We start from the raw sequence: 17,509 nt of genomic DNA, 5'->3' as shown, positions 1-17,509 counted from the left end.
GCCAAAGAGATATAGGGAGGAAGAGATGCAGGGACAGAGGGATAAAAACAGCTATTCAGGGAGGAAAAGTCTGCCAGCTCTACCCACAAAAAGAGAGCGAGAAAGAGTGGGAGGATCTCCTTGAGACTGATACCAGCTATGTAGACAGAGAGGCGAACAAACAGACAGACAGGAGGATATTCACACTGTTCCAAGTGTCTTCTCATCTGGGCCTTGTGCGCCTGATTTTTCCCTGGTTGCTAGAGACCAAATATTGGGGGTAGACACACACACACATACACACACACACACACACTTTCACACACAGACTGCTGACTCAAAGGCAAAGTGAATGTTGTCTGGCCAGCATAACTGAGCCTGGAGAAGGATGTTTACCGTAAGTCTTGCTGGGGCAGAGCAGTCAGTGTCTTACCGTCTCAACCGTGTCCTTCTCAAACAGAGAAATGATTTAACAATCAATGAAAACTGACCTTGCCTTCCTGTATCACATTCCTGCCGGAGCTGACCTACTAGCCAGTAATGAGAAAACATGCAGAATCACCAGGGGGGGAAATGAGGTGGGCAACAATTGAACAACGAGGTAATTTGCAAAACAATTTCTCCACGGAATAAGAAAAATATCTATCTTTACGTCGCTCACAAAATGATCTTGAATGTAATAAATACAAATGGGAGCATGTCAGGACGTTCATGTTTGCTGCAGCCAGTGTCACATCATATCAAAGGCGTTAAAAGAGAGAGGGATGGATGGATGGATGGATAAAAGGAAGGATGGAGTCATCATGACGAATTGGACTTTGCCCAAACAGTGACAGCCTGTTGGCAGAGATAGGAGGGAGAGATGGCCAACTCAGAGCTCAATCATTTCCTGCTTGCTTAGTGCCTTATATCGATAGGCTGGCTGAGATCGAGTTGAATATGAATAGGGACTCAGGCTTCACTGTCATACATACGGATCACACAGAACTGCCGTCATCAGGTCTCTAGCCTTCTTAGAGTAGTTAGTGGCTGATGCCTCAGTGACAGTTAATCCTTGGTCCAATAGTGTCTGAAACTAAACAGGACATATTAGAGGAGTGATACAGCTGAAGAGGGAAAAATTCCACCTGAAATTATTCAATTATTTCATTGAATTATAAAAAAGGTTTATAAACAATAGGCCTATTTCACAGAATACATGATGAAATGTCACCGTAGGAAAAGTGCAATCTCGGAACCCATTGGTTATCGGTCTGACGGCAGATAAACCTCTTGGGGCAGGAGGCTATATTTCTGGGGTTTTGGTGTAGCCAGCGGATATCCGGGCAAGACTGGAGTTGGAGTTGAGAGACAACGTGTACGACCGGATTGTTTCACAAGTAGCCAGTTTACAAGATACATTTAAACCAATAAAAAACTAAATTATAGTCAGACGATAGCCGGTGGGTTCCGAGTTTTCATTTCGTCCAATGTGTTCTGCCTCTTTTGCTCTCTACTCTTTCCACACGGACTGTTTTCCGACTCTTTGTCCTGTTGCCTACAGATTTGACATGTGCAATGCAGAGTCTGTTTATAGAGATTAGGAAAAGTGTAAATAATAAAAGATGATGGTTGGATTCCATTTAGCTGCTTCAGATTCAGGGTCATATTGTGCATGCCATTGTTCATGTTATTAGCAGCATCTGTGCTTCTCTTGCTACAACAAGTCAAAAAGTCTGCAAAAAAAAAGAATGTATTGTATTGTTTTCCCCAAATGAACAGGGCGATGTCTGAGAAAGAACCCTATATACTTATTTATTTTCATATACTCTCTGAGTGTGTTCAAATTCTGAATGTGAAATGTGTGCACTGTGTAAAGCCCTTTACCCTACAACAGAAAAGTAATGTCCACAGCATTTACAGCACTTTACACATCTCTGGTAAACACAAGATTTAAAGTGGTGCTTTTGTGTGATTCTTTGTGGAGAAACTCAGTTTTACAGATTTCTTTGGTCGAGGACAGCCTTGATAAATACGCAAAAGGTGGGGGTTAAACAGACCATTTGTGATTAAGTAAATCTGTGTCAGACTTATTTTCAGTGAAAGTTTCTCACTGTTTCTCGGTTTTCTTTGGATTCCACATTTTGGCTGCTGGAGAAAGTTGGTCCAGCGGTTAATAATACTCTTGCCTTTCATACCTTGACATAGATTAATAAACAAAAGTAAAGTAAAATAAAATATACCAAAGTAGTGCCCATGATAGTAAAAGGGCTGAGGCGGAGGGTTGAGACTAAATAAATATTTGTCCTGAGAGGAAGCAGGCTGAGGGCAGAAAGTAGCAAAAGTGGTGGGCTACAGAAAATAATTGCATTTACAGGTAGCACAAAGGCCGCCGAATTTCCTGCTGTGCTCACTTAATTCAATAAAATGAAGTGCAGGTGGTGAGAAAGTCTGTCTATTGGCAAATATCTATTTGAGTCTGGCAAACCAAAAAAAGGGAGCTCAAAGTGGCTGAAAGCTGCAGAGACCCTTTCACATTACGTCACATTTGATTCAAAGTTAAAATCAAAAATATTTCTCAAACACTTTCCCAGGAAGTGTGGATTCTTCTTTCACCTTTTCCTTCACACACACACACAATTATGTACACAGAGCAGATACACATGTTGGTGTGATTTGTCACCATCTCTCTTGGCACGGAATGGGCTCGCGCTAATGGACGGACACTCTTTGTGTGCTAAACAAATTAGCTCCATTACTAAGAGACAGACAGCAAGGGGTGAGAGAGAGAAAGAGAGAGAGACAGAGAGTGAAGCAAAAGGTCCAAGATAAGGGATGCAGAGGGAGATAAATGTAGTGAGAGGCAAACGCGAAATGAAAGAGGAGCAGGGAAGAGATTTATGCATGGCATACAATGAATAAGAGGGAAGACGTCTTATCAAACGCAACTCTGCGCGTTTGAGTGTGTATGTGTGAGCCGAGGCTAGACATCTAAGCGCTTCGAGCCCTCGTGAGAGAGAGGGTAAATGTGCATTATCGTCCATCCATCACTCACTCATTACTCATTCACTTACTTACACTCAGACACACACACACACACACACACACGGAGCACATACATGAATGCTGATACGCCCTAATACGTGCACTTAACACCAGACTGGATGCGAGTGAGACACATTTATCTCCATGCAAACTGTGGAAACGATACTGAGTGCATCCGTGTGTATGTGTGCAGGAGCGAATGTGATCCGGCAGGTTTCAGGTCAAAGCAATCCTCTGTCGAATGATTGGTTCCTAATCTGATTGACAGGCAGACTCCCTCCTCTTCCCTGTCTTCTCCTCTCTTTCTCATCGTTTATCATCCAGTTTTCATACTTTATTATCTCTCCCTCCCGCTGCGTTGCATTCCTGTGTGCCTTTTACACCCTCTCACTTCGCCTCCTTTTTAACGTCATGTTTGTCCTCCCCTCCCCTCTGCTCTCCTCCCTCCATCCTGTCTCACTCTTGATGATATAAACACATCATTCCTTCCGCGCCGTGATCACATTACCTGTGGTAACGGCACTCGTAACCACAGCACCTCCGCCATCTGGAAGTATATGTGTGTGTATCCATGTGTGTGTGTGTATATAAGCTCCTCTATACAAATATGTGTAAAAACATGCCCTGTGTGGTCAAAGTGAATGGAAACAGGAGTTAGAAGACTTTCCACTCAGTGATAGTGGCACTGTGGCGGCCTTGAATGTTTCATCTGGAATTACTACAGTCACGTAGAGTTGTATGAACTGGAGGGCTGATGCTTTTCAGTGCTGACATGCTGTATCAATACAGAGATATGATATTATCTAGACCACCCAGTGAAATTGCAATCGTAAGCGCAGTTCTTGGGGTTCATGGAATCATTTCTGGCTTTCTGAAAAAACCTGCATACAGCTAAGATTATTGGCAATACTCATTTTTTGAAAAAGAAGTAACATTTGAAGGTGTGTTAAAAAATAATCCACCCACGAGTGTCATGGTGTCAATGTCTCTGGGCTCTTTCCACTTGTTTTCTGTCAGCTGCTCGCTGCTTTTCTATATCTATAAAGATTAAAAATACCCCCACTGCCCCAAAAAACACATTGGGCATAAGAGGCAGGATACACCACAGACAGGGCGCCACATATTCACACAGTTTTCAGTTGCTTTGTCACCTAACCTGTATGTTTTAAGCCATGCTGCCGACTTGGCTCCAGGGATGGAAATGTTGCTCTATCACCTTGTTCCAGACTGAAATATTTTAAATATTTCATATAACATACAACTAGAATGGCACTCGGACAGCACATACCTCCGCCAAGGTGCGTGACTTTAAAAATAGATCACAGCTCACAGCTGGCGGTACCGTGAGGCGGTCGGCTTATTATTAACACGGTGTGTTTCCGTGTAACGTATCGGCGGATGCTTTCTCTCATTCAGCAGCCTTGTTATGTCTGTATAACGTTACACTACGTTGTCTCTCATCCCGTCATCTACCGCTTTTTTCTTTCTCACCGCGGACGGCCAGCAGCTCCCGCACTTTGATGTCTCGCCACACATCCACACACGTAACTTTCTGCTCTCAGAAGTGGGAAGAAGGCAGGGTCACGCGTCATCAACGTGTCATCAGTTGCACTGCGCATGTCTTATACCCTGTGGTCTTAATGCTCAGGCGGATCATGATCCGGATGGCCACCAAAAGCTAATGGATTGTTCTTTGTGCTGCACTACCCCCCTCCAAAACAATTCATTCAAATCCATCGCAAACTTTTGGAGTAATACTGCTAACAGACAGACAGACAAACCAACGCCGGTGAAAACATAACCTTTAATTATTGGATGTGTTGCCATAAAACTTGGTAAAAGTACGTTCCCATATAACGAAACTGCATTGTGAACTGCTTTTTGAAGGAAACATATTTCATCATGGATTACGTCTGTTTTTGATGTATCACATACCTTTGTAATGATAGTACACAGAGGTCCGCGTAAGGAGGAGGTTTGGGTGCCCTCATCTAAAATCGGTGGATGCTCCTGTCAGAAATTTGTCTTAGAGGAGAAACTTCAGAAGCAAAGAGGGACTTGGAAGATAACCATATTTAACTTGAGCAATGACAGACCCTAGCTCACCAACACAGAGCCTGTGAGAGCACTGAGGGAAGATTTTGAAGCTAGTTTTTCCTGTTTATGTGTGCAAGTCTTCAGTTAAATGTAGGAGAGAAACTGATGTGGAGGTCAAAGTGAGCCGGGCCTTTGCACCTAAAAGGTTTAGGCCACTGTACCCCAATCAGACAGAGGGTGATCGATCTGATGGTCCTCATTTAGAGGGCTTTCTTACCTCTGGCCTGGCCACCTCTGACCTTTGTGTGGATGTTTTTACAGTATGAGAGCCGAGCAGAAAATGCAGCCTGCAATGCAACACTCACTTTAGAGGACGAAAAAACACTTTACCAGAGTTTCCTTTGACATTATCAAAGAGATTTAATGATATGCTATAGGCCTCGTTTAAACTCTTAGCAGCTGCTTGGAATCTATAGTGCCATGTCACTCAGCAATCAATATCTCTCACACACACACACACACACACACACACTCACACACACCCTGGGAGGAATCTCTCTTTATCGGGAAACATCAGATCAAGCAGATACACTTGAATGGCTATTGGGGCCAGATTGACTCACAGCGAGGGACTCAGGATCAATGTTTTTGCTTGCAAGCCAAACTCATCCTGTTGTTGTCGTGTGTGTGTTTGAGGGTGTGTGTGTGTGTGTGTCCTGGGAGTGTTTGCCTGCCCAGCCAGCTGTCTGCGTATCCACGGCATATTATTATTATTAAGACGGCGGTGGTGAGGATCAGAGGACAGACCGGCAGCCCCAGGACAGGCCGAGTGCGTCCTCACCCGGCTAGAGAGGCCCCTGGTCGAGCTCCCCCGCCGGGCAGGAGAGACAAAGACAAGTGCCTGTGTTTCCAAACACGGGGCCCCTCTCGCCACCCAGAGGTCAGGAACTTAGAATAATCTAGCTCAAGCAGGAGGGACCATGCTTTCTCATGCACACACACACACAAACACACATATAGGCATTAAGGCTTTGATATGACCCTGCTTAACCCAACAGAGTAACGAATGGCGGGGTGTCACAGGGGGACGAGAGGGCTTTAGGCAGAATGTTTCTAAGGGTGGGGGGTCTACGTGGGCAGAAAGACAAAAAAACGTAGTGGTGGTGGGGATGAAAAGGGCAATCTTGGGACATGTGCCTGACAAACGGAGAGCTAGAGTATGCCCGCTAAAAGACAGACAAGAAGCGAGATATGGAATGAATGGACTGTATGATCAAAGCCGACAAATAACCAGAGAGATGAAGAGAGAGGGAGACCTTGCTGCAGTTGAGTCATGAATGGTGGACTAAAAGGGACACATGCGCTTTGATCCTCCTCTAATAATATGTCTGAGCCTCATCTGAAATGCCACCGCCAAAGGGAGACAAATGACTGACGACGAGACACAAAAATCAATCAGTAGGATTCATCATCTGCCAGGGAAAAGGCAGGTTTTTTAAAGCACAATATCAAACTTGTAGCCTTTTTTTAAAGCACTGCAGTGTCTAGAATGGGAAGTCTAAAGGCCAGCTGACATTTTATCTCTTTAGCCTCACAACTTACTGTATTGCCATGAAGAGCAGAATAATGTCAGCTATAGCCTTGGGGTTGCAGTAGTTGTATTTTTGTCACTCTAGACTACTGGGCTAAATTTGGATGACTCTCTCAGAAGCTGTCAAGCTCAAGCTCCCCATTCACTCAGTGCAGGGGAAGTACGCCATCTAGTGCCCCAGTGTGAAGGTTCACAAAGTGAAAATACAGAGGAGTGGATCATAGTGTGCATCAGACATTGAGTGGGAAGAAGGGATGCTTTGCTAAAATTAAAAAAGATTATCTCTGTGGACTCTGACAGTAAGCCCCATGCTGTCTCATACACGTAAGTCCCATTCAGAGTCTGTGGAGCAGCTGTATAAAGTCTGTGTTGATGACAATCCTTAATGTAATTTACTTTTTCATCTTTTGGAGGGGAGAGAATTTGAAAAATGGAGCAAGCTCTGCTATAAATATGTCAACATACATAGATCAGAATTGTCCAAATGAAAAAAAAAAGAGAAAAAGAAGAAAGATAGAGATGGATATGCGTCTTGATATACACACAGTTGTCAGTTTATTAGGTACACCTGGCGAAAACTAATGCAGTCTAAGGGCGCGTTCACACCAGCCTTGTTTAGTCCGGTTGAACTGAGCCCTGGAGCGTTTACCCCCTTGGTGCGGTTCATTTAGGTCGGTGTGAACGCCCGACTCGAACTCTGGTGCGGACCAAATAACCGCTCTCTGGTCCGCCTCATAGGGGTGGTCTCGAACTGCTGTCCAGTGACCTCTGGAGTGGTTTATTTCTGGTGTGAACATTCAAACCAATTACAGGAAGCGTACCATTTATGTGTCATTCCATTGGTTAAAAACATTTTTTTTGGTGACTGGTGAACTAGTAGTTTAATTGCGCTTTTGCTACCACTGAATTTGATGAATTTACTGTTTATCACACCACAAATGAGACAATATATAGCTAGCTAGCGTACCCCACGGTCCCTCCCCCTCACTCCCCGCCGCTAGGAGTCTTGGAGGCTAGTTCGGCGGTAGGAGAGCAGTCGGCAGCTCCATAGTTTCCTAGCGGCGGGGAGTGACGGTCGGATTGTTAAGACCTGGCGCTGCTGGTCGGCTCATTTTCTGTAACCAGTGTAGCATGAAAGCATGGTGGAATTAGCAAGCTAACTAGCCAGCTACTAAATGAGTCAAATTGAACAACTTTCACACACTCTTGTCACAACAAAGGAAAGCACATCACACAGGTCCAGGCAACTTTTGAGTTGCACAAAGAGCCAACTGTATCACCAATAATCAAGCAACATTTCCACCACATAACTTTTGTTTACAGTTTCTAAACAGTTTGAGTTTTGCCTTCATCATCATTCTTGCATTGGTTTGTTTCAGGAACTGGACTTTGAGTTCTGAACCCGCATTAATAAAACAGTTCCGCAATATATATATATAATATTCATGAAGGTTATAATGTTCCGTTTTTGATGAAACAGTTTTAGGGAGGTGTTGATTTAACTTTAGGATCATTGTGGAGGATGTAGTTTGTGGTGCTGTTGAACTGTATTTCATTATACTGAGAGGTGTTTCTGTTATTTAGCCTACCCTCGATGATAGAAATGGAATGGATTAAACTGCAGCTGCTGACCCTCTCTTCCCCTTAGTGGTCATCAGTGCTGCAGCATGAAGCACAAAATATCACAATGGGACAGTGAAGAGACCATTTCGTAGGAGTGGGGTAAAAACTTTTGATGAGAACATGCTATGATTGCTCACTAAAAAGTGTTTTGCCTCTTCGATGACCTCGGGGTTGAAGGGTTTATCCCACCTGTTAAGCATCTTCGAGGATGTTTCTGCACCAAATATCTTCTTTCTTTATTCACCTGTACATTCAAATACACAAAACAAACACAAACTGTGATTAACAAGAGTTGTTTTAGAAACACACCAACTAACAGAACTTTAAATGTTCCCATTTATTCTGGATCTCTCTAATCCTTTCACATCCAGTACTCTTGGAAAGACTGTGAGGACATGAGTGGTTCTGCGTGGGTTGTGCACCAGGTCTTGGCGATGTTGAAATGCCTCCATCTTGCAAAAACACTTGCTTCATCACTTGTGTGAAGAAGGAATGATGTAGCCTCCCTGAAGGCATTTTCCCCTCAAGCTGCCGCACAGAAGCAGCTGCAGGTCACCTGAGCTTTGGTCCTGGTTGTTCAGAGTTCGATTCTGAAGGTGGACGAAGAGGCCGCTGACCTCTGTCTCTTGAGCTGGGACCTTTTTTAGCATCTTAGAAGTTCTCCTGTTTGTTTTGAACACTATCATTTCTGCTATCATCAGATTAACCCCCTCTATTACACCTTTTAAAGTTGAAATACTTATATAAATCAAATGAACTGCAACAAACATGACAGACATTTTTTTTACAAAAGAAGCCCATTCCACACTAACTAACAGCACAAAGCAGCAACACAATAGAAAAGCGTGGCCACCACCTCCCTGCTAATCGACCCATTTTAGCAAATCTAAGGAGAGGAGTTGACAATTTGCTGTCTATAATAGCACCGGCCAAAAGAGACAAGTTACTGAGGCGGTGAAAATCCACTCCGTCTGAAATGATCGTGCTGGATCAGCTGTGGCATTGCGCGTCTTCCAACCGTGAAGAGCTGCGGGCCGAGCGCCGCTCTAATTAAAGCGTTTATTGATTAGACTTTGCGCGCTCCTGCGTTCTCTGGACCGTGAGCCGGAGGCGCAGGGCGGGTCAGTCACTCTCAGTATGCTAATGTCTATGGTAATACAGCCACCAGTTTGAGTCGATTATTGACGCATTCCCTGAATGGCCGGTTGATCCACAATTGAAGCTTCTGGGCGGAGGGGTCAATGGCGATGAGATTGATAGCCTACCGGGGCAGGAGGTCAGTTTCATTTCAACTCCACCGGTTTCAGGAAATGAATTGGGTATGACTTGGTTAATTGAAATATTAATTGGAAAGTAAATGACATTTCTCAACTCTTTTCAACTCATTTCTGTTCATCCCCTCGGTATTGAGCAGAAATATACAGGATCCATCTATAGAGGCCTTGGGGAATGGGTCCGAGACCCTCATTTGTTTGGGATCAACCTCTCAATGGTTTCATTGATACATTTATCTTTCATTGTGTGTGTGTGAAGAGAAGACAGAGACAGATATAAAAATGAAAAGAGCGTAACACAATAAAAGTCCTGAGGTAAAATAAAAGAGCAAAGCACCAGCAGAGAACCGGCCATACCTCGCCGGCTGAAACAGAGAATAACAACGCTTGATGGTTGATGGACCTCTGGTGGGTGCTAGTGCTGGGGGCAAAGCAGAACATCATGCAATCAGTCTGTGAAAGGTCGGTGTATTGATCGGCGTGTATGGCTCCACTGTTACATATCAAAAACATCTCTGCTCTTCTCAACACTTCTCTGGCTCTAAAGATGACCTGAAGTGCGCTGCTCTTTACAGCAGTCCATCCCCAGACAGCCGTTCGGCCTGTCACGCCGAGGCACCAGCGTCTTTCAGACTCAAACCCAGACACATAGTTCTTTGTTACAGCATACCTGGCCTTTATAGAAGTTTTCTGGCTGTTTTTTTTTACTACAGATGAACTTATCAGTGTGTGTACACACAGACAGGAAGGAGAGGGAGGGAGTTAATCACATCGTCTGATTATTATAATTTTGCAGAAAAGAAGAAAAAGAAGACAGAATCACATATTTTTATCTTCCAAAATGAATCAATAAGATTCCCTCAGTGTTGGATAAAGGATCAAATTAAACCTTGATCTGTCTGGAGCCGATTCTTTATTAAACAGAGAGAGCAGACGCAGCCAAATATATCCATCTGATGAGACACTCCTTTAATTACGGCTCTCATTTGCGACATGCCACTCACATTGTGTCTTTGCCTGCAGGTGTGCGTGTGTGTGTTTGCTTTGCGACAACCGGTGTTTGTGTGTTTCATATCGTAGAAACGCCCTTCTTTGCCTCAGCCTTGTCCTAAAAGCCCCATATCTACAGCAATAGACTGACACGGAAGAGCACACAGAGGGCACAACCACTATTTAAGGTGTGTGAAACATGCACGAGTGGGTGTGTGAATGCACACCGTGTGATCAGAGATCAGAAAGTTGTGGTTTGAGGCAGAAAAGTCTGGTTTCCTTACGCCTTTTCTCACTTATGCTCCGTCCGTGTTTAAAAATGTGGGTTCTGCAAAACACTAACCACACTGAATGCAGCCTTTGAGTCTCTGTGTGTGTTAACACGCAAGCATATGTTAATATGTTTTTAAGAGTGCCCTTGTGTCCATGCATAGGGGGTCGACAATGTGCTTCTCATTCCCATTTGTGGTCGATATCGGATGAGGATATGAGAGTCAGTATTGATTGTAATTTCCTGCGACGCTACGTTCCACTCTCTTGCTTCATCAGGAGACTAATAACCTATCAGCTACGCTGTCGGCCAACCAACAGCCTGGCTGCTGCCCAGGACAACAACTAATGAATAAGAGAGGAACGAATAATCCAGCGAGGCATTTCTCCTCTGACAAACAGGTTGCCACAGGGATGATAATGATGAGGCTGGGACATTGCGGTGTGGAGAAATGTGTATGTGCCAAGTACATCAGTGTGTGTGGGTGTGTGTGTATGTAGCATGTTCTCAGGCGTGTGTATTTGTATGTATCCTGCGCTTGGTGAAGGCATCACACCAGCCAGGTTTTCATTGATTTTAATGACTGGACATTTGGGACGACAGGCGTCGGTGTGCCTTGGGATTTGCTGCTGTTGAGGTCAAGGGCATGAAGCTAACATTAGCTTTCAATCCTGACAGCAGGTGGACGGCCAATCAGGTGTCATTGTTGAACTGGTATAATGATGTGCTGGCTGAGCTATACCACAGGGCCCAGATACATACTGAAGAATGTACACGGTTCTCCTGTTTCTGTTTGTCTCAGTTTCACTTCAACTCTTTCTTCAATGGACTTCAAAAGATCCTCTTTCTACATCATCGTCCTCACCTTCTATATACGTATATCTCTTTCTCTTTCACTCACTCAATCCATCCTCACTTTCTTTCTCATTTGAAGCTTTAAATTGAGTACATTATATTGTCAGTTTGCCTGGCTTTACTGTTGGTTAAATGCTGTGTCCTTCTATATAGACTATTCAGACCCCCCGCTTCCCTCTATGTGTGCTACCAAAAAAATGTGCTTTTCAATACTATTTCCTCCCTCCTCCCCCATATAGGCTATCTTTTAACCAGCCAGTTGTCATTAAAAGTTAAAGTTAGACAGAGTCATGTGGTAATTATGTTATTAGGTCACAGAAGTCCATGTACTATACTAGTTAGGCCCATACCAATATTGATATTTGAGAGTTTAAAAAAAATCAGATGAACACAAAACAAAAACAGACATGTTTGAAAAAGATACAAATTTGGAAATGAAAGATAATGTGACCAAGATACAGCTAATAAACTGTAAAATATCAAATACACCTCCATTTTAAACTCAAAGGTCAGCACTGTCAAGAGGGTTTACAGTTGTCAAACGGTCCGAATTTGCATGTCAAATTTCACCAAAGTCAAACAAATTTAATTTCGGTTGGAAATTTCACAGTTGTAAATGCTGAAGAGCCGGGGCAGTGTCATCTAAACAGCTTCTACACACCCATGCAGTGTTGAAAAACAACCTAAAATAACTCCAACCACCTGTGTGGGCGTACCATGGGTGTACAGGGCCGTCACAGCTGTGTTTGTGTGGTTGATAACCTATTTTGATAGTTAAAGCATTTCTGTTGAAAATATATAATTTATATATGATTAACATTTCTTTACTTATTAACAAGTACTTTACCTAATCTAATCTAACATTTAATAATGATAATAAAATAATTCAATATTCCTTTCAGCCACCAAACATTTCATACCAGCGATTACTCTTAAAGTAGAGGCAGCTTGTGGTTTTCAGAGTAAGTGTAAAGGAAATTAATGAGTATGTGTGTGTCTATCAATGTTGGTACTTTTGAGTGATATTTGTTGCATTGGGGTCAGGACTGTGGTGAAGGGTCTGAACTCCCCATTTCCTCTGTGCTGACGGGTTAGAGGTGTGATGTTGGGGGGAGAGGCGGAAGGGGCTTATGTTTTATAAAAGCCAAGATCAAAACTTGACTGATCAGAAAGACGGAGAGAAGTTTGCTTAAGTTTGTGTTGAGAGAGACTCCACTCAACAGTTGAAGGACAAAGCTAGAAGATGAGATTCAGCCTGGTGTTAGCCGCTCTTCTCTGCTTCACCACATGGATGAGCGTGGGCCATGCACGTGAGTACCGCAAAATCAGTTAATGATTTTTGATTGAGTGTATGGTCTGAGTCTTTGGCCGGGGCAAATTAAGGGTACTTAATCTTTCTTTCTCCATGTCTGTCTTGTTTAGTCATTGTCCCGGTGGCCAGCTGTTGTCTCCAGTGGTATGACATTCTAGAGTCTACAGTTCGAATATTCCCACTTAAACTAATTCTGGATTACACCATTCAGTCTAATGGCGTCTGTCCGATCAAAGCCGTAGTGTAAGTGGACCTGCAAATTCACACCATATAGAATTTACACACATGTACTCACAAATATATTATATTTTTAAAGGGTGGGTTCCCCCAAATTACAAAAGAACAACAACAACCAAAAACATTTCCCCACTTACCTCCAGTGGTATGTAGCCATGCAGACAGATTTGGTTTTACTTGTCCAGGTTTTCAGATGCAGTGTCTGTGAGATTTGTGCCACCTCAACAATACGATAGGGGTGAATGGAATTTCATTTTGACCGTTCAGAGTATTGGAAAATGATATTCGAAAAAATTCAATGGCAATGTCTCTTTTCAGAAAGTATCCCTGTCATTCTGGTTAATCCAAAAACCCAACTGTCAACAGTTTTAATGGAACAACTTTCTGCTAGGAAATAGTACCTTTTAAAATAACAATGTGTAACATTTCGGGGATCTATGAGCAGAAATGGAATATAATATTCATAACTATGTTTTCATTAGTGTATAATCACCTGAAACTAAGAATCATTGTGTTTTTGTTAGCTTAGAATGAGCCCTTCATATCTACATAGGGAGCGGATCCTCTTCATGGAGTCCGTAGTAGTTCTACAGTAGCCCAGAACGGACAAACCAAACACTGGCTCTAGTGAGAGCCTTTCGCGTTTTTACGTTACCCGAAGGCAGGGCTGTAGCACTCGAGTCCGGTCTCGAGACCACTTTTTTGAAGTCCTGCACTTGTCTTGGACACGTGCCTCGTTGGAATCAGCATTGTCTTAGTCTCGGGCTCGGTTATTGAGAACTGGTCAAGTTGTTCCTGGATCAGTTGTACAGAACGTTGCCTGATTCTACCAACACAGTGTTTCCCTTATATACATTCAACAGCAGCAAAGTGCCACTGCTAAACACACTTGATAATTAAAAGCAATATTAAAACTGCATTACAATGCCATTAACAGATCACGTTCTATTATAGGTTTAAAACTATACGTGGAAGGACGATTTGCTCCAACCCTAACAGTGACCGGGTAAAGAAAGCCATTCTGAAAGTGGACGAGGAGAAGAAGAAAAAAGAAGCATTGCAAGAGAAGGGACAGAATGAAGAAGGATTAACAAGCGACATCACACCAACAGTATCCACTACAGCCGTAGCGTAAGTGGTCCTGCAAATAACTTAGATGAACTACATGTTTAAGAAAATGATTTGTCAGAACAACAAAACTGCATTACAATGCCATTAACAGACCACAATCAATTACAGGTTTCAAACAACACGTGGAGTGGGGATTTACTCCGACCCTAACAGTGAAGAAAAAGCCATTCTGAAAGTGGACGAGGAGAAAAAAGAAGTATTGCAAGAGAAGGGATGGAATGAAGAAGGATTAACAAGCGACATCACACCAACAGTGTCCACTACAGCCGTAATGTAAGTTGTCCTGCAAATAACTTAGATGAACTACATGTTTAAGAAAATGATTTGTCAGAACAACACAACTGCATTACGATGCCATTAATAGTCCACGATCTATTACAGGTTTCAAACAACACGTGGAGTGAGGATTTACTCCGACCCTAACAGTGAAGAAAAAACCATTCTGAAAGTGGACGAGGAGAAAAAAGGAGCATTGCAAGAGAAGGGACAGAATGAAGAAGGATTAACAAGCGACATCACACCAACAGTGTCCACCACATCAAAAAAAACACCACGGAAGAAAGGCAGACGTCGAAGGAGACGCCAGAGGAAGAAGTCCAGGAGATGGAAGAAGGCGCAGAGAAAACGTCCGTGAGGAATCACAAGACAAATCAAAGCTACCACAGTCAGCAAACTTTTCTCTTTCCATTTGGACTTATCCTGCTATATTACACAAATAGTAAACAAACCTGAACCAAAAACAGGCTTCTATATATTATTGAATCTATAATTAAATTTGCAATATATAATTAAAATGTGTTGATCGTACCTTGTTGTCATTAATGTGTTTATGTCTATCAAAAGAACATAATTTGTACCTTTTCCTGCCATTTGCCAATAAAGTCTTCTTGAGCAGATTTGGTGTTTTTGTCATTAATAAATAGAAAATAATGTGAATCAGAGCTGGTATGTTGTAGTATAATGACGCATACAGTACCTGTTCTCAGTAGCTCTCATTGTGTTTACACACAGTGCAAAGAACAAAGGTACAGGAAGGAAACCAACATGCAACATGCAGCTGTTATGAATAAACTGTTACTGTTAAAGATGCTAAATTCAGCTAGCAGTGCTAACAGTACAAACAATGGCAACAGTGCTAACCGAGCTTCAAGTGTTAACCTGAGAGGGAACCAAAGGGTAGGCGCTATGCTTCCGCGATGGCGCTGCCGGTCGGGACGGCATTATCAACTGTAACCACCATACAGAGAGCAATGCAGAGCAGCAGCCGTTAGCTAGCCAGGGGTGCACGCTCACATGCGCTAACATGCACTAAAAGGCATGCACGGGCCCGGATATGTCAACAAAGCACAGAGAAGCCCAGATTACAACACACACAGAGGGAGAGCGACTTCAGTCTCTGCTCAGGTAGACATTACTCCTCTATATCTTTAATAATAATAATAATAGCTTGGATTTATATAGCGCCTTTCATGAAACCCAAGGACGCTTAACAAAGACATAAATAAACACAACAAATGTAACAGAAGCTAGGGGCCATAGGCCTTGGTGAAGAGGTGGGTTTTGAGGAGTCTTTTGAAGGTGTCCAGAGATGGTGCGTTGCGGATCTTCAAAAGATCCTCTTTCTACATCATCGTCCTCACCTTCTATATACGTATATCTCTTTCTCTTTCACTCACTCAATCCATCCTCATTTTTTTTCTCATTTGAAGCTTTAAATTGAGTACATTATATTGTCAGTTTGCCTGGCTTCACTGTTGGTTAAATGCCGTGTCCTTCTATATAGACTATTCAGACCCCCCGCTTCCCTCTATGTGTGCTACCAAAAAAATGTGCTTTTCAATACTATTTCCTCCCTCCCCCATATAGGCTATCTTTTAACCAGCCAGTTTTCATTCCTAGGGTGTCAAATACCTAGGCTTTGTCACAGCCATCTGCGTTTCATACCGCCGTACAAGGCACCTTTTAGCGTCGGTATGAGACGCACCAGGCGTTCCATGAACTATAATGTAAACCCATCTGAGGCAACAGCAAACGTTGGAACGAATGTGGTGACATAGTTTACAGAGCGAAAAGACACACGGTGGGTGGGATAGGAAGTGGATGGGTCCAACAAAAACACAAGGCTTTCATCCAGGAGACAGCTGTTTGTGTCCCGTGTTCACAACGTTCAGCGTCATTTTCACTGTACAAACGTATTACTTTTAAACCCAACCCTGTATTTCTCTCCTAAACCTAACTGTAGTGATTTTGTTGCCTTATACTAAAGTGGCGACAGGGGTAACTATAGTGGTTTTGATGCCAAAAGTAACGGGACGCTAAGGGGCGTGACAAAGAAGCAGTATGTGACGACTTGGGGTGAGAACGTGTTGCTTTAAACCCGTTCCTCCTGGTAGTTCAAGTGGGTCGTCAAAGTAAAGCTGGCTTGTCTCCATTCAAAACTACCATCTCTTTCGTCAAAGGCTGCTCATGTTAAAGTTAGACAGAGTCATGCTGGTAATTATGTTATTAGGTCACAGAAGTCCATGTACTGTTCTAGTTAGGGCCCAACCACCTGTGTGGGCGTACCATTGGTGTACGGGGCCGTCACAGCTGTGTGTGTGTGGTTGACGACCTACTTTGATAGTTAAAGCATTTCTGATGAGAATATATCATTTACATATGATTAACATTTCTTTATTTATTAACAAGTACTTTACCTAATCTAATCTAACATTTAATAATGATAATAAAATAATTCAATATTCCTTTCAGCCACCAAACATTTCATACCAGCGATTACTCTTAAAGTAGAGGCAGCTTGTGGTTTTCAGAGTAAGTGTAAAGGAAATTAATGAGTATGTGTGTGTCTATCAATGTTGGTACTTTTGAGTGATATTTGTTGCATTGGGGTCAGGACTGTGGTGCAGGGTCTGAACTCCCCATTTCCTCTGTGCTGACGGGTTAGAGGTGTGATGTTGGGGGGAGAGGCGGAAGGGGCTTATGTTTTATAAAAGCCAAGATCAAAATTTGACTGATCAGAAAGACGGAGAGAAGTTTGCTTAAGTTTGTGTTGAGAGAGACTCCACTCAACAGCTGAAGGACAAAGCTAGAAGATGAGATTCAGCCTGGTGTTAGCCGCTCTTCTCTGCTTCACCACATGGATGAGCGTGGGCCATGCAAGTGAGTACCGCAAAATCAGTTAATGA

General features: G+C 43.0%; 3 protein-coding genes across 3 annotated transcripts in view; all 3 read left to right on the top strand.

Annotated features, from left to right (window-relative positions):
- The first annotated feature begins 11,984 nt into the window (after positions 1-11,984).
- Positions 11,985-17,509, top strand: part of LOC119498556 (C-C motif chemokine 2-like) — a 16,673-nt gene continuing 11,148 nt past the window's right edge. Inside the window, exon 1 of the mRNA XM_037787538.1 lies at positions 11,985-12,828. The gene's annotated coding sequence lies outside the window, so the exon portion shown is untranslated. The remainder of the gene's footprint in view (positions 12,829-17,509) is intronic.
- On the top strand, positions 12,759-15,220 carry LOC119499175. The gene is made up of 5 exons (XM_037788429.1): positions 12,759-12,954; positions 13,067-13,199; positions 14,148-14,324; positions 14,433-14,597; positions 14,706-15,220. The coding sequence occupies exons 1-5, from the start codon at positions 12,888-12,890 to the stop codon at positions 14,956-14,958; spliced, it is 795 nt and encodes a 264-aa protein (XP_037644357.1). The 5' UTR covers positions 12,759-12,887; the 3' UTR covers positions 14,959-15,220.
- Positions 17,338-17,509, top strand: part of LOC119498553 — a 22,375-nt gene continuing 22,203 nt past the window's right edge. The window contains exon 1 of the mRNA XM_037787536.1: positions 17,338-17,483. Within this exon, the coding sequence (XP_037643464.1) occupies positions 17,417-17,483 (67 nt within the window). The 5' untranslated portion in view covers positions 17,338-17,416. The remainder of the gene's footprint in view (positions 17,484-17,509) is intronic.

This window comes from Sebastes umbrosus, chromosome 12 (assembly GCF_015220745.1).
Source record: "Sebastes umbrosus isolate fSebUmb1 chromosome 12, fSebUmb1.pri, whole genome shotgun sequence".
In the NCBI taxonomy this organism is placed as follows: Eukaryota; Metazoa; Chordata; class Actinopteri; order Perciformes; family Sebastidae; genus Sebastes; species Sebastes umbrosus.
Note: the sequence above shows the minus strand (reverse complement) of the source record. Positions and strands in the feature narration are given on the sequence as shown.

Coding starts and splice junctions, on each gene's coding strand:
- LOC119499175 (XM_037788429.1), top strand. CDS start 12,888: ATGAGATTCAGCCTGGTGTTAGCCGCTCTTCTCTGCTTCACCACATGG. Junction 13,200..14,147: donor TGTCCGATCAAAGCCGTAGT/GTAAGTGGACCT, acceptor GTTCTATTATAG/GTTTAAAACTATACGTGGAA. Junction 14,325..14,432: donor GTATCCACTACAGCCGTAGC/GTAAGTGGTCCT, acceptor AATCAATTACAG/GTTTCAAACAACACGTGGAG.